This window comes from Halichoerus grypus, chromosome 15 (genome assembly GCF_964656455.1).
Source record: "Halichoerus grypus chromosome 15, mHalGry1.hap1.1, whole genome shotgun sequence".
Classification (NCBI taxonomy): domain Eukaryota; kingdom Metazoa; phylum Chordata; class Mammalia; order Carnivora; family Phocidae; genus Halichoerus; species Halichoerus grypus.
This window is the reverse complement of record NC_135726.1, coordinates 17,823,441-17,849,974: the sequence shown is the minus strand read 5'-3', so window position 1 is coordinate 17,849,974 and position 26,534 is coordinate 17,823,441. Positions and strand designations below refer to the sequence as shown.

Below are 26,534 nucleotides of genomic sequence, written 5' to 3'. Positions count from 1 at the left end.
TTGAAACGCACTACGTCCCCACCTTTGCACTACAGGGCGTCCTTCTGCCCTAACCAGAAATTTGACAGTTTCTTCCTACCCCCCCGGTAGGAAGGTCCCTCCCCGTGCCCTATAGTGGAGGTACTTTCAGGGTTACTTAGACTCACCCAAGGGAGAGAGTAAGTTCCCGCCTCGAAGGCGTTGATTGGCAGGCCACGCTCGGAGCCGCGATTAAACGCGTAGCCAGTCTCTCCCGAGGTCCTCCCCCTCCCCGCCCCAAGGGCGGCCTGGGTTTGTTTTGGCGTAAAGCGCGCGCTGTGATGACGTCACGACGCTGACGCCTGAGGATGGCGGCGGCGGCGGTGGCGGCGGCGGTGGCGGCGGCGGCGGCGACCCTGTCCGCGGTCCGGAGAGGGTCGGCACAGCCGCCGAGACGCCGAAGACCCCGCCGTCCGCGCGAGGTGAGGCGGCCCGGCCCAGGGCGACGGCCCGACGGGCGGGAGGGGCTAACGCCCTGCGGCCACGGTCGCTTCCTGGCGCCCTGGGCCTATTCCTGCCCAGCCTGGAGCCCTCGGCCGGAGCCCGGTGTGCCGGGGCCTACGGGACTGGGGAGCAGGCCAGGCGATGGCTGCTAGGGATCCCTGGTGTTCGAGGCTGGATGGGCCTCAAAACATGCTGCTGTGCTGGGTAGCCCGTCTCTGGGGCCGCGTGGGCCTGGTGGACGTGGTCAGCTTCCCTGCCTGCTGTTCAGCCAGCCGGCGTCGGTCAGGGTGAACTAAGCAGGTTATCCTCACTGCCTTCTCGTGTCCGGCACCTACTTCACACCCCTCCTTTGCGACTGGACGCTAGCAGTTGTCGGGGCAGCTGGTCGCTTTCGTGTTCAGGCTGGGAAAAAGCAGGCTTGAGAGTAGCCGCGTTGCTTGCTCCGCAAGCCATCATCCTTCAGCTTATAAGAGGAAGCCCAGCTCCCCACGCTCACTCCCCCGCCACGAAGCTGCTGAAGTGATAATTCCCACCTGAAAATTTGAATAAGTCCTTCACTGCCTGAAACTGGATCCCTGGTGCCTACAGGATGAAGTCCAAGCTTAATAGCAACGCGTTCAGGGCTCTTCATAATCTGGTAGAGGCCTAATCCGGAAGTCAACACCTGGGCACTTCTGCCCTCTGTTAGGGCACGTGAGCCCGCTGTGCTCAGTGTTTTAATACCGTGTACTTTAGATATGCATTTTGTAATACTCTTCTTTAGCCCCACCCCCAATCACCAGAACGGAAAATTTACATCTGTCCTTTAAAATCCACCTTAGATTTCATTTCCTTTTCCAAGGGAAAAGCCTTCCTTGCTTCACATGTAACCATTGGCTCCTCTGTACTTTTATTCATGTGACTACTGTTGAGTATATCATGTTGTGTCACTCGATGGTGGGTCTGGGTCTCCTGTCTGCATCTGAGTGTCTGGCTCTGTGCCTGGCGTAAAGTAGGAGCTGAATGGACTGGGATAGGTTGCTGGTTTAAGACTAGGAACAGGTTCACTGTATTATTGAGTCCCTGTCAGGGGCCAGGATCTGACATGAGGACAGCAAATGGGTATCTCCTGTTTGCACATGCACATATATTCATGTGGTAGGTGGTGCAGCCTTGTCAACTTTGGTGGTCTAAAATCTCTTGGGGTAGTTTTTCAAGATAGAAATTCAAGAATCTCACTCTCTGATATTTGGATTCAGAAGATCTGGAATCTGGTAGGAATCTGTTTTGAAAAAAACACCTCAGGTGACTTTACTCTGCTCCCTGGTTGAACATCTTTGTCATTGCACTAGGAATCTGTTGTGTCTTCTTTGTCCAGTGGGAAGGGCTAACTGTGCCGTGTAGTCTCATTGCCCATACTTGGGAAGGCACTGTGATTTGCTGGTTTGGAGTCAGAAAGGGCTTGGATTTATGGGCTTTGGAGTCAGAAAGACTTGGATTCAGTTCTTGTTTGTGAGATCTTGAGGTCCTTTGAGCCCGATTTTGCTCATTCCAAAATAGCAATAATCATGCCTACTGTGTGTGGATGCACAGAGGAGTGAGAGTGCACACAAGATGCTTAACACAGGGGCGCTTGGGTGGCTCAGTCGTTAAGTGTCTGCCTTTGACTCAGGTCATGATCCCAGGGTCCTGGGATCAAGCCCCGCATTGGGCTCCCTGCTCGGCGGGAAGCCTGCTTCTCCCTCTTCCACTCCCCCTGCTTGTGTTCCCTCTCTCGCTGTGTCTCTCTCTGTCAAATAAATAAAATCTCTAAAAAAAAAAAAAAAAAAAAGATGCTTAACACAGTTAGAACTCGGGAAATGGAAGCCACTGTTAGTACTAATGACTATTTTTCCCAGAGTGTGTCCCTTGTCAAAAGGAGATCTCAGGAAGCCTATTTGCTCTCCAGACTGAGCCTCATGTAGGAAGCTGCCTTATATGACTTCCTCGAGGTAATTTCTGCATATCAAGGAAAGCTCTGACAAAACTGTGCTTCTCCTCAGGGCAGTTGCACTTGGTCATTCCTCTAGAAGAGATTTGGAATGCTGATTCCCTAGAGGGTGGGTTTGCTGCATAAGCACTTTGTCCCCTTCTAGTTGCAGTTCCTTTGCTTGTTAAGTTGTATAAATGAGCTAAAGTGCAGCTCTCAGGAAACCTGTTTGCCTCTGACCCTGAGCTAGAGTTGCACCTCACCTGGAATGGAATACCCCTGCAGATCCTACTGTCCATGGAATCTGAACTAGATACGGGGGATCTTTGTCAGTCACAGTTCATAGTTAAATGAGTGAGGCTTTGGTTTGGCCTTCTGTCTTATCTTATAAGTGTTAGGGTGTTTTATGGGCAATTTTATCCTCTTCAGAGCTTCCCGACTGTGTGATATGAATGAGCTATAGGTGTGCCAAAGTATTGAAGCCTTAAGCTTCCAGATAGCCCAGAACAGCTGCCCCCCTCAACCCCAGGGTGCACAGAGAAAAATCGAAGAAGTACAGCCCTGGAGGAACGGAAGCAATTCTGCTTGTTGAGAACTAGAGAGAGACATTTATTTGAACTCCTTTTCCTTCCAGGAATCTTACTCAGTGACTATTAAGTGGATTTGTGTTGGCTAGGTCATCACTGAGCTAATTCTTGGGACAGCCTTCTGTTGCCGTGGTGTCTGATATGATGCTAAAGTAGAAAAATGTAGTGTTTTCATTTTGTGGGAGAAAATTATCTCAGAGGGTCCCCTTCCAGACTGCCAGTCTTGAAGTGGCCTCACAGGACATCATAAGAGAGACTCTTGGTGTGGAACCATCTGTGTATAAGTTCCTTGAGAGCAGAGATTATGGCAGCCTTCTTTTTGTCTGTCACAGCCCCTGGCTGAGTTCCTGGCCCAGAGCAGGAGCTCAGTAAATATTTGTGGGTTGAGCCTTGGGATTTTGGAAGGAGGAGCCCAGATACATTGCCAGAGTCTGTATTTCTGATGATGGGCTGGCCAGTGGGTGGGATGTCTTAGATGGAGCTGGGGTCATGATAAAATGAGGACACAGCAAACTTTTTAACTTTTCTGCTTCTCTCAGCCCTAAGGCCAGAATCTCTGCCGACCAATTATTACCATGTAAAGCTTGGTACCTAGCTGGAGTCCTTGAGAAGTCGTGTCCTGAGTTACTGTATTCCAAGAAGAAGTCATAACAATTTTTATTACAAAATAATATTAAAAGTTAAAACATTATAGGTGTGAATGATGCACAGTGTCTTCAGACACAAACACTAATAATTTGGTATGTATTCTGGCACTTTAAAAAATTCATATGATAGTCTCTATGTTTCTACAATATATATTTTTGTTAACTTTAAAAATGTAATATGTGGTGGGCGCCTGGGTGGCTCAGTCGTTAAGCGTCTGCCTTCGGCTCAGGTCATGATCCCGGGGTCCTGGGATCGAGGCCCGCATCGGGCTCCCTGCTCCGCGGGAAGCCTGCTTCTCCCTCTCCCACTCCCCCGGCTTGTGTTCCCTCTCTCGCGCTCTCTCTCTCTCTGTCAAATAAATTAAAAAAAAAAAAAAAAAAAAAAGTAATATGTGGTGATGATTTTTTTTTTTTAAAGAATTTATTTATTTATTTGACAGAGAGAGACACAGCGAGAGAGGGAACACAAGCTGGGGAGTGGGAGAGGGAGAAGCAGGCTTCCCGCCGAGCAGGGAGCCTGATGTGGGGCTCGATCCCAGGACCCTGAGATCATGACCTGAGCTGAAGGCAGACGCTTAACCGACTGAGCCACCCAGGCGCCCCTAAAGAGACAAACTCTTTTGCCTGGTGTCTCTGCTTGCCCATGATGGTTAGAAGTGTTGTTTAGCAGTTACTTATTTCTGGGATTACTGGAGATTACTGCCTACTTCATTTTGATAAATAGTCTTTCAAAACAGGGGAGCATGATATAGAGATCTTTGCAGGTGAAAGGTTGCGAAGCTTTTCTGCAGAGAACAGTCTTAGGGGACGTTACTGGAGAGGGCAGGGTGCCTATGGGCCTCTGCCTGGGACACAGCCACAGACTCGATTTATGTGGCCAGAAAATTGTTTCAGGAACCATCCTAAGCCCCTGCCCTCTTTCTTCCATGTGGTCAAGTCTGGAAGCTTGTGGACTAACTTGCTTTGGAGTTCAATTAACAGTCTGTACGACAAACAGACCTGAGAGCTCTAGCTTCCTTTGTTATCAAGGACATTTACACGGGCACCGAAAGAGCACGGCTCTGGTTTAGTTACCAATCTGGCCTCTTCTTGCCACTTGAACATTTCTGAGGTTCTGAGACTGTTGCCTTGCAGCAAATAGAAATCCAAGAGCCAGACCACCTTTCATTTATTGTTAACAAACATGAATGCCCACACTTTGCTGGGTGCCAGAGAGTTCGAGAAACCTGAGAAGTGGCCTCTTTCTTCAAGGGGCTGAGAACTCTCGTGTTCTAAGGCAATCTAGAGTACAGCAGTGAGCAGCGTGACCCCGACTGCACTTGGAATGGAGGTTTCATAACACAGGCCCTTCAGAAAAGGTCCTCAGTAAAGGTTTGTTGATTCATCAGCTGAGTGTTAGGAGGAAGGATAGAGGCCTTGATCCGATGAGGCAGAGCTCTGCTGAACACCAGGCACTTCCGGAGTCTCCCTTGTGATGGAAGGAGCTCTGAATGGAGGACTGGGAGATTTGGGTCCATGCTTGGCTGTCACTATCTAAGGTGGCTGTAGACAAGTTTCTACTTTTTTTGGCCTGTCATTCTGTAGTGAGGACAGCAGTGCCGATGCTTATGCCCACTACCACGCTCTAACATGCCTGCACTCCTCGAGGAGTGCTTGGGATCAGGCTGGGAGTTGAGAGTGTGGAGGCCAACTCCAGAGAGTTCTTCAGTTCTTTCTGCAAGATGTGTTAGGATGGGTGTCGTGAAAGGGAATGGTGCCTTGTGATAGCTGGCATAGTGTGACCTCCTGAGTCTTTTCTCACACCCTGGTCACTGTGCTAGGGGCAGACAGAGGAGAGCGGGGTGGGGGGCAGGAAAATGTTCTTATTCCCAGAAGTTTTGTCAGACTCCTTCCCTGTCCCCGTGTCTGCCTTTTCACCTGACCTCTGAGCAACGGGGATTTAACAGATGTGATTGACATGTGGAGCAGCTGTGGGGCTGGAGCAACCTGGGGGCTGTCGGCTGCTGCCCCTTCCCAGAGCTAGGAGCCTCTCTCCTCCACTCTTCCTCTGGAGTTGGGAAGGTGGAGTACCAGCATGAGCTTATCTCGGAAGAGTTTCTAATTGGAACAAATGTGGGAGAAACTGTGTCCCAGGGAGGAAGTAGGAAGGTCAGAGAGGGATGATCCTTGACTCTCTTACTGCTGACTTGAGATCCCTATGCAGGCTTTGTTTGTTTAAAGTGAGAAGTCAGGCCTTTTCTTTTGTAAACCTTAGTCTTTCTCATCAGGACCAGACTAGATGTGCACATTTAAACAAAAAGACCCAGTGCACATGCCTGGAAACAATTATTTATTTTGTGGCTCTAGGGCGATGCCGCCTCACCAGGGAGAAGACATCTGAGTGGCTGTGCTGGGTCACCTGTGCCGTTTGTCTTCTCTCTGGATGGTGGTAGACGTTGCTCACCAGTGCGATCAGGAACCTGTGTTCTGCCTCAGGAATCCTGGCCCAGGAACTGTCGTTTTCCTGAGCTGCAGCCCTATACAGGACTGAGAGTCTTGTTTTTCCCCAAAAGAAGAGATGAGTCTGCAGAATTCTAGTTCACAGTTCTAATCTGTAGCCTCTGTGGAAAGGAACCTTGTTTCTAAATGCCTTTGTTTAAACACAATTTCCTAAGCTACTGTGTGGGATCGCTGGGCATTTGGGAGAGAACTGCAGCAAATATGGAAGCGCCTTGTGTTGGTGGAGGAATCATTCCTCCTCATGTGAGGAAAGATACCTTATTCTGCTGAGCGTCATATGGACATACTGATTAAAATCTGAGCCCTTAATCTGTGGTCTCCGGATTCCTCCTTTTTATCTCCTTGAGGTCTCGGGTCTGTTTCAGTGATGAGCTTGTTCCTTGAAAGAGTTAGCCGCATTGGTCAGTATCACTACCTTAGAATCAGGCCCTCAACTCGCTGGAATCTGGTGGACTCTGTCGGTTCTCTGTGACCTCCAAGTTGCCATAGCAAAACCTGCCTGGGTCTCCCTCTGCTGCCTTTGATGGGATCATTTGCTGGCTTCTCCAGTGGTTGGGGGTGGGGGTTTTAGGTGTTGCCCCCTTCGCCCCAAGCACCACCCTTGGTCAGCCATGGAATCTCTGTCACTGACTCTTTTCAATGTCAGATTTGACTTTAATGTCATCTGGATGTTGCACGTGCCCTGCAACACACCCAAAACTGATCTCTTCCCACTTGGCTTCCCGAATCTGTCCCTCCTGCTACATGGCTGACCCTTCTGCCCAGGAGCCCAAGCAAGGGACTAGAGTGCCACCCTCTCTCCTTCCTTTCACTCTTTATGTCTCGCTTTCAGTCCTTGTCTGTTTTCCTGATGACATCTCTCCATTCCACCCTGCTGTCTGGGCCACCACCCTCCTCATCGGCCCTTTAAACCTACTTTAACCTTCCTCCAGTTCTGCCTCACACTTCTTTCTAAGTACAGATCAATTGCCTCTTTGTCAACCCTTTGGTAGCTCCAGTCACCTCCCTGGAAGGTCCTCATTCCTCACCCTAACCTGTTCCTGCTGCTTCCAGAACTTCAACCCACCCTGCCCCTAGTCCTGTCTTCATACCACCAAACTGCCTGTTCCCAGGCCCAGGGTTTCACCATGGACCTCTGAATCTTTGAGTGTGTTTTGCTCTCTGCCTGAAACACCATTCCCACCTTTCCTCACCTGACTCATTCTTACTTTAAATTCAGTGTGGGGGTCACCTCCAGGAAGCTTTCCCTAACCCCTGTGTCATTCTACATGTATCTATTGTTTCTCAAGCCTAACACCATTCTATATTGAAATGATCTGTTTTTATGGTTTTTTCTTAATTTACACTGTGACTTTGGTGACCGTGTTTTACTTATGTGTCTGTGTGTGTGTGTTAAAGTATAATTTACATTGGACCATGTCTTATTCATTCCCCTATCCCTAGCACCTAGTAGATATTTTGTGAGATAAACTAAAATATATATGGAACTCTGCCCGCAGTTCCTGGCACAGGGTTCCTGAAACCCTTGTAATGTCCTAAGTGCTAAGAACACCAGGAGCATCTCTTGTTCTGATATTTGGCCTTTGACCCCAGTTCCTGATACAGGCTCCTGAAACCCTTGCAATTTCTTGGGTGATAGGAGTGTCTTTTGTTCTAATAAGGTGACTCTGAGTGGGCTCCCAGGTGACTCCTAGATGGGAACTGGTCACCAGAAAGACTCAAGCCGTGATTAGAAGCTTGGAATTTTCAGCCCTGCCTCCCATTCTGTTGAGAAGGGATTAGGGTTGAAAATGGAGTTAATGATGGATCATGCCTGTGTGATGAAGTCTCCATAAAATCCCAATAGTAGGGTGTTCGGGGAGCATCTGGGTTGGTGAACACATGGAAGTGCTGGGAGAGTGGGGCACCCAGAGAGGGCATGGGAGCTCCGTGCCCCTTCCCACATGTCTGGCCCACCCTGTGCGTCTCTTCCATCTGGATGTTCACCTATATCTTTTAATAAACTGGTAAATGTAAGTAAGTGTTTCCCTGAGTTCTGGGAGTCTCTCTAGCAAATTAATTGAGCTCAAGGAGGGGGCTTTTGGGACCCCGATCTATGGCCAGTTGGTCAGAAGCACAGGTGATAACCCAGGCTTGTGACCTGTGCTGAAGTGTGTGTGAGGGAGGGAGCAGTCTTAGGGGACTGAGCCCTTAACCTGTGGTATCTGACGAGATCTTTGGGTAGACAGTGTCAGAACTGAGTTAAATTGTAGGACATCGGCTGGCGTTACAGAATTGCTTGATATGGGGACTCACCACACGTGACCAGAGGTGTCAGAAGTGTTCTAGAGGCGCCTGGCTGGCTTCAGTCAGTGGAGCGTGTGACTCTTGATCTTGGGGTTGTGAGTTTGAGCCCTGCGTTAGGTATAGAGATTACTTTAAAAAAATAAAATCTTTTTTTTTTTAATTTATTTATTTTATTTTTTAAAGATTTTATTTATTTATTTGAGAGAGAGAATGAGATAGAGAGAGAGCATGAGAGGGGGGAGGGTCAGAGGGAGAAGCAGACTCCCTGCTGAGCAGGGAGCCTGATGCGGGACTCGATCCTGGGACTCCAGGATCATGACCTGAGCCGAAGGCAGTCGCTTAACCAACTGAGCCACCCAGGCGCCCTCTTTTTTTTTTTTTTTAAAGATTTTATTTATTTATTTATTTGAGAGAGAGAATGAGAGAGAGAGAGCACATGAGAGGGGGGAGGGTCAGAGGGAGAAGCAGATTCCCTGCCGAGCAGGGAGCCCGATGCGGGACTCGATCCAGGGACTCCAGGATCATGACCTGAGCCGAAGGCAGTTGCTTAACCAACTGAGCCACCCAGGTGCCCCAAAAAATAAAATCTTTAAAAAAAAAAAAGTGAAGTGCTCTCTGTGAAGGTAAAGGAGAGACATAGAGTGAAGGAATACACAGTATGGAAGAACTTTATCTCCTTACACAGGAAGGAAAAAAGCTGGTTTTTTCTCTTTACAACGTTTAATAAATGTTTGATCTGAATTGATAATTTTACCCCTAATTCTGTATGTCATAATCAATAGAAAATTCTCAGCTCTCTCCTTTCACCAATGGGCCTCTGAGAAAGACTTAGAGAAGGACAGCCAGGGTAGAAGTGACTTCTGGAAAGCAGTACTTCGGCACTTCACCTTATGAAGGCCGCAGCAGCTATAGGGTTTTAATGGTTGGAACATCTCTGGGAAGCAAATGGAGAAGTTCTTGGATCCTTATTCCAAGGAAGCAGAGTACCCTGATCCACAGGCTGAGTCACATCAAGATGAAACTGTTAGTGTCCTTTCGGAGCTCAAGGTCCCCTTTGTCTCCTGAATGCCCAGGCTAATTTGGTAGCTGCCTGTTAGCAGTGTACTAAGGTTTGTGGTCCTAAGTTTACTGGGGTTGATTTAGCCTCACCTGGGATCGTGTGGCATTTAGGCCATCCGTGTGGTGAACTGGGAAGTAGAAGGCCCTGGAACAGGGTGTTGAACTGCCAGATGAAGATGGTGCATGAGCAAAGTAACGGGAACCGTCTAGGAAAGAGTAAGGTTAGGGCAGAGAACAGGGCAGGGATGGTAGTGTTGGCAGCAGGTGTAGGAGGCCTAGAGGGCCAGGAAAGATTCCATGAGGGGCACCTTGGAGAAGCGGCTTTCTGGTGGGTGATAGTGTTGGTGAGCAGGCCTCCAACATTCTACACCGCTGTGTCAGAAAAGATGAGTCAGAGTAATAAGAGGAATGATTTTAACATTTAAAAAAACATTGAACTTCAGCTAGGATAAGGGACCCAGGTAGGGTAGGGAGGAAGGTGGGGGCAGTGACAGCTGAGCCTGGTGCATGTTCCTGCTCCTCGCTTGGGGTTGGAGAGCAGCATGAGAATCAGATCCAGGGAGATGTAAGTCAAGACCGTGGAGCTCAAGGACGCCTGGGTGGCTCAGTCGGTTAAGCATCTGCCTTGGGCTCAGGTCATGATCCCGGGGTCCTGGGGTCGAGCCCCCGCATCGCATCGCATCAAGGAGCCTGCTTCTCCCTCTGCCTGCAGCTCCCCCTGCTTGTGTACTTGCTCTCTCTCTCTCTCTGACAAATAAATGAATAAAGTCTTAAAAAAAGACCAGGGAGCTCAGACCCAGCCTTTCATCTGGAGCCTTCATCGAGCACTCGGGGCAGCGCCATCCTCCCTTCCAGGGAACCATCTTAGAGTCAGGTCTTCAGGCTACGTTTATTGTGGGGCAAGGGGGAGGGGATGAGGAGGATGGCTGGTATCCTTTCAGAGGTATCCCTGGCCGTGCTGACTTGCCCTTTCTTCTGTGTGCGTAGGTGTAGACGGGGCACTGCCTGCAGAGCAGGTCCTGCCAGCCTCGCTAGAGAGGATGCCCCCGTGTCCGTGATGGGCTGTGGGACAAGCAAGGTCCTTCCGGAGCCGCCAAAGGACGTCCAGCTGGATCTCGTCAAGAAGGTGGAGCCCTTCAGTGGCACTAAGAAGGATGTGTACAAGCACTTCATCACAGAGGTGGACAGTGTTGGTGCTCTCAAAGCCGGGTTCCCAGCAGCCAGTCAGGGTGCAGACCCCTGCCCTGGTGCCCCCGTTAGCAGCCACACAGAACCTCCCTCAGAACCACCACGCAGGGCCAGGGTGGCTAAGTACAGGGCTAAGTTTGACCCACGTGTGACGGCCAAGTACGACATCAAAGCCCTCATTGGCCGAGGCAGCTTCAGCCGAGTGGTCCGTGTGGAGCACCGGGCAACCCGACAGCCCTATGCCATCAAGATGATTGAGACCAAGTACCGGGAAGGGCGGGAGGTATGTGAGTCAGAGCTGCGTGTGCTGCGCCGGGTGCGTCACGCCAACATCATCCAGCTGGTGGAGGTGTTTGAGACGCAGGAGCGCGTGTACATGGTGATGGAGCTGGCCACCGGGGGAGAGCTCTTTGACCGCATCATCGCCAAGGGTTCTTTCACGGAACGTGATGCCACGCGGGTGCTGCAGATGGTGCTGGATGGTGTCCGATACCTGCACGCACTGGGCATCACACATCGAGACCTCAAGCCTGAGAATCTGCTCTACTACCACCCCGGCACTGACTCCAAGATCATCATCACTGACTTCGGCCTGGCCAGTGCCCGCAAGAAGGGCGACGACTGCCTGATGAAGACCACTTGCGGCACACCCGAGTACATCGCCCCTGAGGTCCTGGTCCGCAAGCCCTACACCAATTCCGTTGACATGTGGGCACTGGGTGTCATTGCCTACATCCTGCTCAGTGGCACCATGCCCTTTGAGGACGACAACCGCACCAGGCTGTACCGGCAAATCCTCAGGGGCAAGTACAGTTACTCGGGGGAGGTGAGTCTGCCCTGCCCCAGGGATGGTGGGAGGCCCCCGGCCGCGCTTGATCAGGGGGATATGCTCTGAGGCCATGTTCATGGGGTCAGGCAGGTAATGTAAAAAATGATGAAGTGAGACTAATAGGGTCTCTTAGTTTGGGTTTCCCCAAAAATGTGCCCTGAGACTTGGGAGCAGATGTAATTGGGGTAGGAGTCCAGTAAGCACAGGTGAAGCGCAGGAAAGTGAGGCAGGAAGGGAGGAAGCCAATAAAGGCCTATGAAGGAGTGGACTGCCGCTGTGGGCCGCTGGAACTCCCACTGGGGACCCTGTGAATAATCACGTGGAACATGCCTCAGAACTGTACCACTGAGGGACAAGAAGGTGAGTGGGTTTTAATCCACTGACTCCTGTAAGAGTTGAGAATTTCTTTGGGGGGAGGGGCATTAAATCCCTGGCACTTCCGGGCTGTCCTGATGTCAGCCGGTGCTGGAGAGAGTCTTCGGGCAAAGAAGCAGGGAGATGCGAGCACTGGCACCCGGGGAGCTGTCCGCATGCACGGGGCCCCCGCAGCTGCAGGTGAGCTCCGAGGTGGGCTGAAGCACATGGGCCAGGGTGGCCGCAGTAGCTGCTCCACGGGGACTGGGACAAGCTAGAGTGACCATGTCCCGTTGAAAGGATCTGCTGCTGGTCCTCTGCCCAGTTTTGCCACACAGCCCAGAGGATTCTCTGCACCCACACATTCCAGTTCTTTTAAGAGAAGCCAGAAAATTTGATCTTAAGATGTTGGAATTCCATTTGTGCCAACAAATACTTACCTGCAGGCCAGATCCAACCAGCAGGCCATCAGTTTGTGTCTTTGGATCCACTGATTGTCCTGATACCTGAAAAAATCTGTTAGGTTTCAGCACTGCTGGGAGCTGAAGGAAGATGCACAAAAAGAAAGACCTGGTTGGTCCTCAGGCAGGATGCTGAATGGGCGGGGAGATGAGGCTGACCGTAGGCAACAGCAGGTGCTGTAAGCATGATGGTGGACTTGGGAGGCTGGTGAGTAACAGGATGTGTGATGGCTTAACTGGGAGGTGAAGTAAGCTTTGCAGGACAGCAGGATTCTGGTGGGGCAGCGAGGGCCCCTCCCCAAGTGCCCCCTGCAGAATGTGCCCCACAGTGTTCCCCTCAGGCTTGGGCCTGCCTGAACAACCCGCATGGCGGGGAGGAACCAGCCCCCTTCTGAAACCCAGCTTTCCTTCCAGGGATTTTGGACTGGGCCTTCTCTGGCTCCAGCCACCTGGCCCAGAGCAGCATTTCCTGCAGGAGTTATCCCTCAAAGCCTCTTGCCACTTTGTCTTCAGTGCTCAGTGCTTGAGGTCCTGTGCTCCATCAAACTCATTAGCTTCCAGACGTGGTCGTGGGGTCAGTCAAGGACTTCCTGTGAGGACGGGGGCTGGCATTCCTTAGGGGGATCTCCAGGTCACGTGTTAGAGTGGTATGAGGAAGGGAGGGAAGCCTTTATCTTTAGGCCAGCTCTGTGCTGGCCATAGGCCAAGGAGAAACTGGGACTTTGTCTAGCTCTCCCCTAAAGCTTCTCTTGTCTTCTGTGCTCCAAATGGATTCAACAAAACAAATGCTAACTGGGTGGGAAGCCCAGGCTACGACGGCATAGTCACAGAGGGCACCCCCCTCACGCTCTGGACCAGCTTTCGTCACAGGTCAGAAGACCCAGCCTCCACCTCCCAGAGGTAGTGTTGTGCCAAGGCCCCGCCTGGCCTGCTGTGTGCTGGGAGGTCTGTGTGGTGCCAGGCTGTTGGGGCCTGGCTGGCAGAGGGAGTAGCGAGCTCAGCTACAGGAGAGAGGGAGGTTTCCCAAGAGATGCTACCAGAGGGAAGACTCTTTCTGAAAGTCGGTGGGTTTGCCCAAGAGTTCCTGATTCTGGCAATTGTGGATCAAGCAGTTTATCTAATTGGAGCTTGCAGTCTTGCTAACTGGCTATTGATTATCTGTGGCTTGGAGAATGACAAACGAATAGGGTGAGGAATAGACTCAGGCTTCCTGCTCCTCCCGTGGCCACTAGACTGGATCCTGAGACTCTGTTTCCTGCTCTGCTGGAAACACAGTCTGAGGCTCCCAGTGTTATGGGGGGCACTGCCCAGCCTCGCCCCCTGCCCCATTTATCTGAAGCTGAAAGCATGAGTTCCCAGTTCCAGAGTCAAATTCCTGGCCAGCCCTGTTGGCATCTGTCCCTTACCAAGAGCGTGGCTGACTCCAACAACAGGTTCTACCACCATCTGCAGAGAGCTATGGTTTGGGGGGGATTTGTCTGGGGTATTTCTTGGGTGAGGAGGCCTCATCATTAGATCATGCTCTCTGAGGTGGTGACCAAGCATCTGTCTTTCTGTTCTACTGACCATTGCTTACTCATTAATGCACCTGGGGAAGATGCAGAGACACGAAGGCTTGTTCTCCATCCCCCATGAAGCTTGAGATTGCCTGGGGAGAAAGGACTAGGAGTAGGAAATGGCCACAGAACAAACCCTTGTTGGCAGCACCTGCCAGTGCAGGCCTCACCTCCAGCCACGGGGTCTGGGCAGTCTGCGACATGAGCTGTGGGGCTCAGGTCAGGTGGCGGGGCTGGTGTCCCTTCTTAGGGCTGGGCCCTGCCCCCACCCTCAGTCCAGCCATCTGTCCCATCTGTCTTCTACTGGGTGATGGTCATTTGCCCTTCTGAAGGCCATCCAAGTGAGAAGGCCCTGCCAGAAAACCTGTGAGAGCATGTCATGTTAAAGGGGGACGCTTTGATCTGACTTCTGCAAATGAAGGACCACCCACTTAGAGCTCAGGAAGGTTTGGAGGTGCGCATTGCTCACCTGACAGTAAGTCCCATGGCAGTTAGTGTCTTTCTAGGGGCACTTTTCCTGCCCCCCCTGACGCGCTCATAGTGGTACCTTATGTATACCAGGCCCCATCCAATGGGCTTGTTGCCTGAGGCCTATGTCTGTGTAGTTTCCTGTCAGGCTCAGTGGTTTCTGTGGACTTGAATAGAGGGCTTTCTACAGGAGGTGGGCCTTGAGAAGGAGGAAGCTCAGAGAAAGGGTCATTGCTGACTGTCCTCAGAAGAGGGGCAGTAATGGAGCCCAGGTTGATGAGGCTGGGCCAGGCCTGGCGTTTGCTGTTGGTGTTTGTTGTTCGCTCTGTAGTGCCAGAGGCTCTTTGGGGATTGGAAACAGTACGGTGGGAGCGAGCCCTCTGGGGTCTTGATAGTGATGGGGGAATGCAGCAGAACGTGTTGTGGGAGACGCACAGGACGAAGACCGACGGGGGAGGGGGGCTGCTGTTGGAGTAATCCGAGTCGGGGGTGGAGGAACCTGGCATCCTGGGGGTGTTTGAGGCAGAGCAGGGATTCCTGAGAGTGGGCTGCACATGTTGTTTAGGGAGAGGTATGGGGACAGAGTCGTGCTGCAGCTCTGCAGAAGCTTCAGCTTCCAAGGGCAGAGTGAGAGAGGACTCATGGGAGAGACTGCCCTCTGGTCCAGAGGGTGTGTAGGCTCCTGCCTTGACATCCCTAGGTGGGGCCCAGTGGTGGAGGGAAGTACTCCAAGTACTCCAGCCCCACAGTCCTGACTCTAGATGCTCCAGCCCATAGCCTGGCCCCGCTCTCTGCCCCATTTCCTACACACCACAGCCCGGAGATGTTTGCTCCGTTCACTCCCCATACTAAGCTGTTGCTTAGGCTTTTCACTCTGCTCCCAGTGTCGGCCTTAGAAATTTGGCCAGCTCTGAAAGGTTCAATTCAAAGATGGCTTCCATTAGGAATAGTGGTGATGCGTAGTACCGGACACAGGGCTAAGGGTTCTATATCCAACATGTTTAATCTCCACAACAGTGCCGCCGGGTGGGTGTAACGCCCCCATTTTACAGATGAGGAAACTGAGGCTCGTGAGGTTAAGTAACCTGTCCATGGTTTCACAGCTAGAGTGTGACAGGCCTTGGGATTTGAATCTAGGCCATCTTGGTGTCAGAATTCTTGCCTCTCCATCCCCACAGTCTGTGTTCCCTGACATACATGCCTTAGCATGTTGCTGGAGTCTGCTTCAGCACTTTCTTGGGCTGCTGTCTGTGGACATCTCTCCTCTCAGGCCTGTTAGGTCCTTGAGGACAGCTTGTGTATCAATGCATATGTTCCCAGTACTTTCTCCTGGCTTCTCCTGAGGGAAGCACCCGTGGTTGTTGGTGCTGCCCTGGGAAAGGATGCGGAAGGGGCTGGCTGGCAGGGAGACGGGTGTGGCCCTGCTGGCTGGGAGTGTTCTCTTCTGGGGGCTGGGCTCCAGGAAGAAGTGGAGAGCCTGCTGGAGAGGTGGTTAGTGGTCTGCTGGCCAGACCTGCTTAGGAGCAGCTTTGGAATCTTGGAAGAGGAGGGAGTGCTGGGAAGGAAAAGGCTGTGACAGATGATTTTGAGAAGAGAAATCTTCATTTTCTCTGGTGACCAGAGGTGCCGGAGCGGAGAGGGCCAAGCCAGAGTCGTGTTGGACGTGATGGGGAGACGCTTGTTGGTCAGATGTGAGGAAGGCCTGTGTGAGTGGGAGAGCAGTCAGAAGACACAAGGAGCCACCTTGAGTGAGGGAGCTTCTTGTCATGAGAGATTCTAGGAGGGCTGGAGCAGCTTTTTCTGAAGGAGTGACACCAAAGGTGAGTCATCATCTGTAAGACCCGTACTAGAAGCCTGTCATAGTCCCACTGACTGGGAGATTCTGTGGTTAACTGCCCGTGAAATGTGACGTTGTCGGCCTGATGTCATTGCTTTTGTCAAGAGTTCTATTCCCAGAGGCAGGACGGATGAGGAGGCTCTTGTGGGATTGGTGGCAGAATGGTGCCATCAGCAGCTTTGCTGCCTGCCGCGTTTAACAGCCTTTAATCGTTGCCCTCTGCTGGGGCAGTCTCTGAGCTGTGGGCAGGCGCGGGCCACTGCGCCAGGAACGGGTGGGCTTGGACACAGGTTCTCAGGGTGTCTTGCTCAGGAGAGTGAGTGCTGCCAGGCAAGGGACAGAATCTGGGTGGGAGAGGAAGGCCACCTGCAGGGCCAGTCTGCCACCACCTGGGGGATCGTGTTGGTGGGAGGTGGCTTTCCAGGGGTGGGCCTCTGGGCTGCAGCCTGACCACCCATCCACTTGGTGCCAAGGGTCGAGCGCTCAGGGGCTGGGAATTGGACCCTCTTGTAGTTCTGATAGCCCTGCCGTAGGATGAGTGCCCAGAGCCAGAGTTGACATTTCCTTCCCCACTTAAAGTGACCCTCACACTTGTCATTCTGCCCTGGGATGTTGAAGGTAAAAGAAGGTGCAGAGGATGTACCGTGCCCTATTGCTCTCTAGGTGAAGGGGGTCAGCACCTGTGAGGGTGTGGCCAGCAGCCTGGTTCATGTGCACTGGTAGGGAGCAGCCAGCTGAGTAGGGATCGGATCTTGACTCAGAGCCTTGGGGAGGACTTCCCCAGGGATGTGGGAGAGCTGGAGACTGGACATGGCGTGCAGGCTGCAGATGGAATGCAGGGGAGGCAGGTGGCATGTTTCCAGGCTCGTGCTCGGATTCTGCTGGGTGCCTTGAACTGCCTCACATTCCCCCACCTCTAGTGTGGATGGGGGCTGTGATGGACCATCAGCTCATCACTCTTCTCTTGCTGCCTTCTGCTCCCAGAGTAAGTGGATGGATTCCCGTGTCTGTCTCAAAAGCTGATTGATTCTAAATTGATTCAGAATTCTTTCCTGTGCCGTATCCCTAAGCCCTTCCTCCTTGCATCTCTGCCGGTGGCTGTTGGGCATCAGGTGCTGGGTGATGGCACTGGCTTGGTGCCAGGGTCCCACGAGGACAAGCAGATGCTCCCATACTTGTCCAGGAGGGATCCCTCTGGAAGGGCCATCCCTACTTCACCAAAGCTCCTAGTACCCAGTAGGTATTCAACAGAGAAGTCTCCATCCTTCACTGTAGGAGCAGACGATGGCAGGCCAGATCCCTGACTGGTCCCTGGGAGGTGGCATGATTTGGTCCACTGGGCATGGGTGGTGGACCCTCACTGGTCACTGAAGGAAGGCAGGGGTGACTTCCTCCTGGTGGGGGCCGGAGGCAGGCTCTGCGTGGAGAAGGGCAGCATCCCCCTCCTGTGCCACCTCTGCTCTGCCACTCAGCTCCCTGGAGCCCTGTCCTCTAGGCTTCCTTCTGCCACTGCTGCCCTGGTTACCCAGTCCCCAGAGCGCAGTACTCTTCTGTGGTGGCAGAAACAGATGCCCATGTCCCCACATGGCCGTACTCAGCTGTTCCTACCAGAAAGCCTTGCCCTGACCATCTCCAGCTTCTCATTAACCCAGGGTCGGAGCCTCTTTCATCACTGCTGTCTCCCACCCCCGGCCGCGCCGAGGCCTCTCCAGCAAAGGGCTGGATCCTGGGTTGTGTTCACAGCAGTGCCTGGTGTGCTCACCGTGCCCTCCCTCTCCTGCTCTTCTCATTGTCTGTCTCCCCCTGGGTAGCTCTGCCCACTCACACGCCCTGTCACTTCTAGGCTCTCGAGTTCCTGTGGGAGCTGCCATGGCTGTTATCTCTCCCACGGTCTGACCTTCTTAAATCCGCTGACGGCCTCCCACACTCCTCCCGTCCTGCCCCCACTGAGGTGGAAACGTACTCGCAGGTGGATGGGATGGTTAAGGGGGACCTGATCTGACCAGTCCCCACCGGCCCTGCCTCCCCAGACTCTCCTTCCTCGGTCAGTTCTCCCATTGCGCACGGTCCCCCTTCTTGAGCATGCCTGCCTGGCCTGTCTGTCTGTCTCCCGGTGCAGGTGTGGTGCCCAGACCTGAGCTTTGCTCCAGTGTGGCCTGGCCGGCTTGTTGCAGAAGTCTCCTTCATCTCTTCACTCGTCCTGCCATCCCATGTTGACCCAGTAGCTACCCTGCGCCCAGTCCTATGTAGCCAGGGTTCAGGGACACAGGTGTCCGTGGGGATGACATGCTAATTATAGCCACCAGGGCTCCAGACTGTCTCAGAAGTTAGAATGGGAGAGAGTTTTTTGGTTTTTGGGTTTTTTTTTTTTAAGAGCTAGCTTGGCCTCAGCAGAATCTGTGAGTAGAGATAAAAGAGACCACTCTGCAGCGGGCTCTGAAATCCAGAGCCACCCAGGGCTGGTCCAAGACAGCGTTGCCAACATCCCCCTGATTCCAAAGCGAGCACACGGCATCCTTCCTGACTCTTGAGTTGTGCCCTGTCTCCCTCCTGTCCCTGTCCTTCACTTTGTGGACTCTGGGCAGGGACAGGTGGGGGCGCAGGAGTTCATTTTATTACTCATCTCAAGTTTCAGAACACAGCTTTACTAACCTTCAAGTTGTCACGCCTTTTCTTGTTTTATTTTTATCTTCCTTCTCTGCCTCTTTTAAAAACTCTATTATCTTCCTTCTTTTTCTCCCTTCAGGCTCTCTTCCCTTAGGTCCTCTTTCTTGCCGCTCAGCCCCTACCCATCCCCTGCCAGGGTGATGGATTCTGTCTGGTCTGAAAGCCCAGGCACCAGGATGGTGAGTGTCTTGACCAGAGGAGGGGTTTGCTGGCTCCACTACCACACGGTGTCCAGCTCTGCTGAATTTTTTAAAACCCTTTGCCTCATGGGCCACACTAGAGTGTGCTGTTCTTATCATACTGACAGTTCTGCTCTCCTGAGTAAACCCTAAGCTCCATTTCCCAGAAGCATGCTCTTTTCTCTGCTCTCATTCAGGCCCACGTAAGTATAGGAAGGAGGCCATTGAGGGTGGGAATGCTGGGTCTGAAAATACATCTTGAGACAAAGCTGAGGGAAGACTGAGTCATGGGAGCAAAGCCCAGGCTACTTTCCTCCCTTCCTTCCCCTAGCAGCTCTTTGGTGGGGCTAACTTCTCTGCCAGAGAACCTTCCCCAGAGTTCATGGGCTAGAAAAGAACCCATAGAGGTCAAGAGGTCCAGGCCACTTAAATGTTAAATGCTATGCTTTTGTTCCTTGCGCGCAGCCAAGTGAGGAAGAAAGCTAGGAAACCATCTTCTTAGAATCAAGGACTTTGGCAACTGGAAGACGCTTAGGATCCATTGTATTTGGCTCTTTCATATTAAAAGTGAGGAGGCTTGGAACACCTGGGTGGCTCAGTCAGTTAAGCCGCTGCCTTTGGCCTGGGTCATGATCCCAGGGTCCTGGGATCGAGTCCCACATCAGGCTCCTTGCTCAGCAGGGAGCCTGCTTCTCCCTCTCTCTGTCAAATAAATAAAATCTTTTAAAAAAATAAAAGTGAGGAGGCTTGTCTTCTCTAAGGTTACACAGAGAAGATAGACCTAGAATGCAAGTCTCTGGGCTTGCAGCCTGATGCTTTAATTTGTCACCCAGATGTCATCCAGAAGAAAAACCGGGCCTTTCTCCTCACTTGAGAATGGCCAGGCCTGCCTGCCAGAGGGAGTCTAGGGCAAGTCCTATGAGCTGGGTTTGCTGCTGGAAAGAAGCAGCTTCCTCCTCTCTCGGCAGCCTAGACCAGAGAGCTGGCTCCATCCTTTGTTCCCTTAGCCCCTGGGCTCAAGGCAAGACTTCTGGTAGAGACTCGGGCAGTATTCTTTCCAGGCCCTTGTAACATTAGAGCGAGGGCAAGTAAAGGGGGCCGGGAAGTAGGGAAATGCATCCTCTGAGCCAGAGTGGAAAGCCCTTTCTGATTTGGTGCCTCACTTTGAAGGGAGGGTTGGATTCTGCCGCTGAGGAGTGACTGGTCCCTCAGAAGCAGGGAATGAGGAGGGTGAAGTTGGTAAGGAAGTGCTCTGGGAGAGTTCCCAACCCTCTTTCGGCTTCTTCTCTGCTGTTCTAACATCCAGAGTAGGTACCCTAGGGGCGCCTGGCTGGCTCAGTCAGTAGAACACAAAACTCTTGATCTCAGTGTCATGAGTTCAAGCCCCATGTTGGGCCCCACATTGGGCCTAGAGCTTAGTTTAAAAAAAAAAAAAAAAAGGTACCCTAACTACAAAGGGATAAGGATTCTGGGGGCTACAGCCTAGGGAAAATGAGAGCCAGCTTGATGGTCAGGAAGTGATGTCCCTCCTCCCACAGCCTCTCCTTGTCCTCTCAGGATGGGGCCCAGCCCTTCACCCACACAGCTCAGAAGAGGCTCATGGAAAGGAGGGTGTAGGCTCTCACCTTGGGTATTGAAGTTGCCCTGTGATCCCACAGCAGAGGGAAACCTGAGTCTGGAGGCAAGGCAGACAGACATTTAACATTCCCTTCCATGCCTGTGCTCCGGGTCAGCCTGGAAACAGGTAGAAGCCTCTGGGAGACTGGTCAGGTTGTACCTGGCGCCTGTCCCTTCTGTCAGCCACCTGAGCCTCACATGTGTCCCTGACTTGGCTCCAAGTTTACTGAGGTGCGAGTTCTGTTCTTTACCCAGAGCCAGAAGCTAGAGCTGTGGAAACTGAAAGGCATGACTCTTTATCATTATTCTTTTTCTCATGCCCAGAATGCTACCCAGCCAGTCAGTCATAGGCTGACAGACATACTCATGGGGCTCCAGAGGCCCAAGCATGTTGGGTTGGTCTGCGGGTGTTGAATACTTTCTAAGGAGGTACTAAATTGGACTTGGCCAGAAGCATGGCCTTGGATGAGTGTGGAAAGCCTTGCATTTCCGTGCTGAGTGCTGTTCGAGGACTTGGCAGGGCTCCCAGGGGCCACCGTTCTGATGAGCATTCCGAGCCCCTGTCTCGCTGTCAGTGGGCTGGGTTGAGGACCACTTTCCTGTGTTTGGCTCGCCTGCCTTCCTGCTGCTAGTTCCTCAGTGTGTGGGGGTTAGGCTGGGTGCCATTGGCACGGCCTGATTCTCAGGTCAGGATGGCTCAAGTCACATTGGCTTGGGGGTCCCACCTGGCCCAGCTGTCCACAGCTCTTCAAAGACGAGGAGAGTGCAGGGCTGGCCCTCAGACAAATGAGTTCGTCAGCATTCTGCACACAGCTGTGTGTACACAGTAATTGGAGAGGCAGACGTCTTGGGGAGCAGGAGGTGCAGATCAGTCTGGCTCACTTTGTCACTAACAGGCTGGCCGCTCGGTGAGCAGCAGGGGTCGATGCCTGGTGTGAGCCTGTGCCACTCTGGAGATGGAAGTGCTTAAGCTCCCAGGATAGGTCTGGTGAGAGGCCCACCGAAGACCGCACTGGACTAGTCTGGAGCTGCAGGGGGCCTTTGTTTGACTGGGTGTGGATGTGAAGTGGGGGTGCCTCTGATCCATCCATTTTTAGGTTCCTGGCTTGTGAGTCCAGCTTCGCCATTGTTTATTCTGTTGTCGGCAGAGGAGTTGCCCCTCTTCTGTCTTGGCTGGACCAGGGGACAGGGGCAGAACCCATGTGCCAGCTCTGTTTGGCTCCCCTGGGCTGCCTGTTCTGTCTTTGGGCTGGCCCACCAAGAGGCCGGACTCAGCTGCACTGTGTTTCGCAGTGATTTCCCTTTTTCCTGGAGACCAGAAGAGCTCGTAGGGCAGCACAGGTATTCCCATGACCCAGCCTGCTCAGCTTTCAGGTTTTGCTCTGTCCATCTGCCCCATTATGCCTGCCTCTTTCCATCTCTTTTAAGTGAGTGACAGGGGCTACAGTGAGTGTCTGTGGTTTATCCGGGCTGGCCTCTCGTGTTCAGGTGGCAGCAGCAAGCCATGAGGCTTTCTTGAACTCTGAGCCAAAACCAGCTGTGGCAACTGTCTAGTCCAGTCACGCTGTATGTCAGCCTCAGTACCGGAGCCCCGGGCTGTGCAGGCCTGCAGGGAAACTTGGACCAGGCTGTGTATGGAGCCCTCTGCCCCTCTGTGCCCCCTCACTGCTCTCAGCAAGGTATTCATGGCTTCCCTGGCTGCGTGTCCCGAGGCCCTGACTGCCCTCCTCCTGAGGACCGTTATCTCCCCAGGAGTCACTGGGAGCAGGCCCATTGGTGATGAGGACCCTGTCAGGTGGCTGTTCAGGAGTGTGGTCTGACATTTTCTACCAGTTCAGTTTAGTGGAAGTTGAGATTTGCCTTCCGTAAAGCAGGTTAGGGTAGCATCCGCAAGTAGCCCCACCCCTTCTTCAGAACTCCAGAAGAGTGTTCTCCTTGGTGCCCCCTCCACCCCCTGTATATAAGTGGGGAAGGGCATTGGGGAAGAATTGGAGGTCAGGGAAGCTGAACTGGGGGCGGGGGGGGCATCTGGGTGGCTTAGTTGAGCGTCTGCCTTCAGCTCAGGTCATGATCCCAGGGTCCTGGGATCGAGCCCCGCCTTGGGCTCCCTGCTCAGGAGAGAGCCTGCCTCTTTCTCTGCCTCTGCTGCTCCCCCTGCTTGTGCTCGGTCTCTCTCTCTGTCAAATAAATGAATAAATCTTAAAAAAAAAAAAAAAAAAGCTGAACTGGGGGTAGCAGTAGTCAATGTGAAATGTATCTGCTGAAGGGGTGTGCAGCTGCCCCGAATGTGGGTTCTAAGATACTCCTGAATCCCCCTGGAGAGTGAGTTCAGGGGTTCCCCCAAGGAGAAGGGCACCTTTAGGTGGAACAGGCAGACCTCATTTGGCAGGACGGAGGGTGGTGGTGCCCGTGACATCCCAGCCAAACCTTCTGCAGCAGGCTCAGCAAAGGTCCTAGCCGCCCCCCCTTTGGGAATATCCGAGCACGTGCCACAGGGCCCCCAGAAGACAGGGACTCAGAACGGCACTGTGTCTGCCCTCCTCCAGCAGAGGGGCTCGAGGGCCTCTGTATGCCTGGCACCGGGCACGGGGGCTCATCCAGCTTAGCATGGTCTAATGGGAACGAACAATCAACTTGCAATCACTGGAATAATTGCTTAGCTCTGGGGGCTAAGAGAAAGCCTGAGTAAGTGTCCTTTACCCTGAGAACCTAAGGACTCAGCCAGGTGAATGTCTGTACAAGCTGTCCAGACTGAGGCCTGGGACAGACAGCTGCTTGGCGTGTGGCTGAGATGCGGCAGCCACGGGGGCGTGCAGCAGAGCAGGCTTGGTGCAGTGTCCCCCTGAGGACAGAAGGTACCAAAAGGAGGCTGGTGCAGAGCACTGCCAGCCCCGCTTCCCCCCCTGCCCCGTGTGGTTCCAAGAGGTCATGAAGACTGGAAGGAAGGTCACCTGGTCCCGCCTGTCCCCCAAGAGTTCCCCTGCCCTCTCAGCAGATAGAGAAATCTAGTTGCCTTGAATTATTTCCTTTTCTCCCCATGGCCGAGAGGCGGAGGCTGATGTGGGGAATGCATTCGTCGTCCATCTCCAATTTGTCAGTCGGACAGAGGATGGGTCCTCTCTTTAAAGACTAGGAAGTTCCCTGCTACGTAGCCTGGTATGGCCATCCTGGGTTGGGACCTTAAGTCTGGCTCAGGATATGGTAGGAAGTTTGGGTCATCCTCTTTACATCCCCCTGAGTTATAGTGATCCTGGGGTAGCTGGGGGGTCTTGATAAGGGCCACCTTCCAGAGCCAGGCTTTGAGTCCAGGGCACTTAGAAGTTTGCTGCTTGGGGAAGGGAGCAGGTCCTTCTCCTATTTGTCGTGTGGACTCCTTACTCAGAACAGCCGCTGCTTGGTGGTGTGGGCCGGTGTTGGGTGGGAGGGGGAGGCGAGAACACTGCACTTGGGAGGAGCCAGGCAGGGCCTTTCTCCAGGGGGAGAGTGCGGGAATGCTGGACGGTTCTCAGTGCCGTGCTGGTGGCATCGTCAGGATGGGGAGAGCATGTTGAGTGCTCTTGCTCTAATGCTTGTCCTTGGCCTCTAGCCCTGGCCCAGTGTGTCCAATCTGGCCAAGGACTTCATTGACCGCCTGCTGACAGTGGACCCCGGCGCCCGCATGACTGCGCTGCAGGCCCTGAGGCACCCATGGGTGGTGAGCATGGCAGCCTCTTCATCCATGAAGAATCTGCACCGCTCCATCTCCCAGAACCTCCTCAAACGTGCTTCCTCACGCTGCCAGAGCACCAAATCAGCCCAGTCCACGCGTTCCAGCCGCTCTACACGCTCCAACAAGTCGCGCCGCGTGCGGGAGCGGGAACTGCGGGAGCTCAACCTGCGCTACCAGCAGCAGTACAATGGCTGAGCCGCGGGGCTGCGGTGCGACGGGCCGCAGTCCCAGCTCGGCCACGCGTTGTCGGGCCCCTGGGGCCCCATGCCCTCTCTGGAGATGGGCCTGTATGGCCAGTGGCAGGTGAATGGCCCCCGCCCCTTCCCTGTCCCTTCAGCAGCCCCCACCCTCATCCTGGGCCTGAGCCTGGTGTGAGAGTGGAGGGAGCCTAGGGGTCTGTGAGCGCTCTGAACTGGGAGCCTGGCCTGGCACCAGTGCTCTTTTTGGTGGGCAACTGCTCTGCTAGAAGTTGGGGAAGGGGTAGGACATGGCCTTCAGGCTCCCTCACCCCTTGGCTCTTCCCTAAGACCAAAGAGGCATGTAGTGCCGGGCAGAGGGTGTCCTGTGGTCCCAGGACTCTTTGGGACAGTTACTTCTGAAACCCTCTTCATTGAACCTTCTCTGGCCCCCCATATTCCATTGCATCCTGATCTGTGCCCCAGTGAGAGGCCCAGGGAGGCACAAAGCTTGTGCCTCAGCTGGACTCTCAGCCCCTGGCTAAGTCCAGACAGTCCCCCACCTCCCACCCAAGATCTGCCTTCCTTCATGGTGCCTCCAGGGACCCCTCCTGGCCCCAGGACTGGCTAGAACCTCTGAGGGTAGGGCCATGGCATGGCCCTTGGCCCTTCTGGACTATGTGGCCATGTTGGTAGCAGGCTTGTTCCAGGCTCCAACCTCTCTCTGCCAGTGAGAGACCTCCTGCCCACCAGCCCACTGCTCCCAGTGCCTTCTTTGCAGAGCCCGCTATATACACTTCTCCCCCCACCTTGGATGCCCATTCTATTCCCTGGGTGCCTCCTTCCCAACTGTGGGGGATTAAAGGGAGCCCCACTGCTGCTACCTGGCGAATGGGGGCACCGGGGCCAAGGCAGGGGCCAGGGGCTTCCCAGGGAGCGCCCCATCAAGATTCCAGTGTCAGCCCTGGTTCCACCCTTGGTACCGCCCATTGCCCCTTCCCTTCAGGCTCTGCTGTTCCCTCCTCGAAACTGCATGAAGGCGCCATCTAGTGTCTGACATGAGTATGGGCAGCCTAGGACTGACCACTGCGCTCATCCTTCATCCTCTAGAGAAAGTGGGAAGGAGCTGCTGTAGTGAGGAAAGGTCCCCAGGCTGCTCAGCACTCCCCTTCTGCTGAGCTGCTGCGCAGCTCCAGTTGGAACTTAGCCGTACTGTGTGACCTGCCTCTGAACCCTGAGTGCCTGGGGCCCTGGCCTTCTCACAGCTGGCCTTGCCTGGTCCAGCCTGGCCCTGCTTTCTTTCACAGCATTACCCTTCCAGCTTGGGCTCTGCTGCATCTCAGGCTGGAGGGAGCCCCTGCAGGAGGTGGGTGGAATTGGGTGGCTGCTTTCCCAGAGGCCTGAGCCAGACCATCCTGATGTCAGTCATGGTGCCTCCCCTGCACCCCCCACCCCAAACCAGGCTGGAACCCAAGTCCCCTTCCTCCACAGCTGCTTTCAGTGGGTAGGAAGGAGCTGGGGCCCAGCTTTAGCCTTAGCTAGACTGCAGGGCCTCTGCCAGGGAGGGATTGGCCCTCACTGTTGCTCCCAGTGGGTAGCCTTGGGCCAGGCTCTCCTCTTTCTGCATGTGCCACCTCCAGTGAGAAACAAAGCCAAAGAGACCACTCTGGGCCAAGCCAGTTGTGCCTTATACATCTCCTCCCATCTCCAGTGCTCCTGGCACAAGGCAGCAGAGAGCCCAAGTCCTGTGGCCTCAGAATTCCCCCCATTTCCCCAAGTGCCTCGGGGGCCTGAAGCCCTGGGGATTTATTTCCTCTCTTGTCCAAGGTAGGTCTGGTCCTAAGGGTAAGACAGAGGGCATTTGGAGATTGGGCCTTTATGCCATGGACCATGGCTGGAGAATGTGCAGTTATTTATTTTGTGTACCCCGGTTGTAAATGTATCCTCTGTATTCAATAAACAGGCTGCCCTCCCCAGGGAAGGCTGCCATCCATTCTGACAGCCC

At 53.4% G+C, this 26,534-nt stretch overlaps 1 protein-coding gene across 1 annotated transcript; it reads left to right on the top strand.

Annotated features, from left to right (window-relative positions):
• The first annotated feature begins 302 nt into the window (after positions 1-302).
• PSKH1 (protein serine kinase H1) lies at positions 303-26,530 on the top strand. Its single transcript, XM_036114999.2, has 3 exons — positions 303-440; positions 10,476-11,502; positions 24,231-26,530. The coding sequence occupies exons 2-3, from the start codon at positions 10,546-10,548 to the stop codon at positions 24,546-24,548; spliced, it is 1,275 nt and encodes a 424-aa protein (XP_035970892.1). The 5' UTR covers positions 303-440; positions 10,476-10,545; the 3' UTR covers positions 24,549-26,530.
• Positions 26,531-26,534: the final 4 nt, after the last annotated feature.

Excerpts from the sequence above, each read along its gene's own strand:
- PSKH1 (XM_036114999.2), top strand. The coding sequence starts at position 10,546 with ATGGGCTGTGGGACAAGCAAGGTCCTTCCGGAGCCGCCAAAGGACGTC. Across the intron at positions 11,503-24,230 it reads AGTACAGTTACTCGGGGGAG|CCCTGGCCCAGTGTGTCCAA; the intron begins GTGAGTCTGCCC and ends CTTGGCCTCTAG.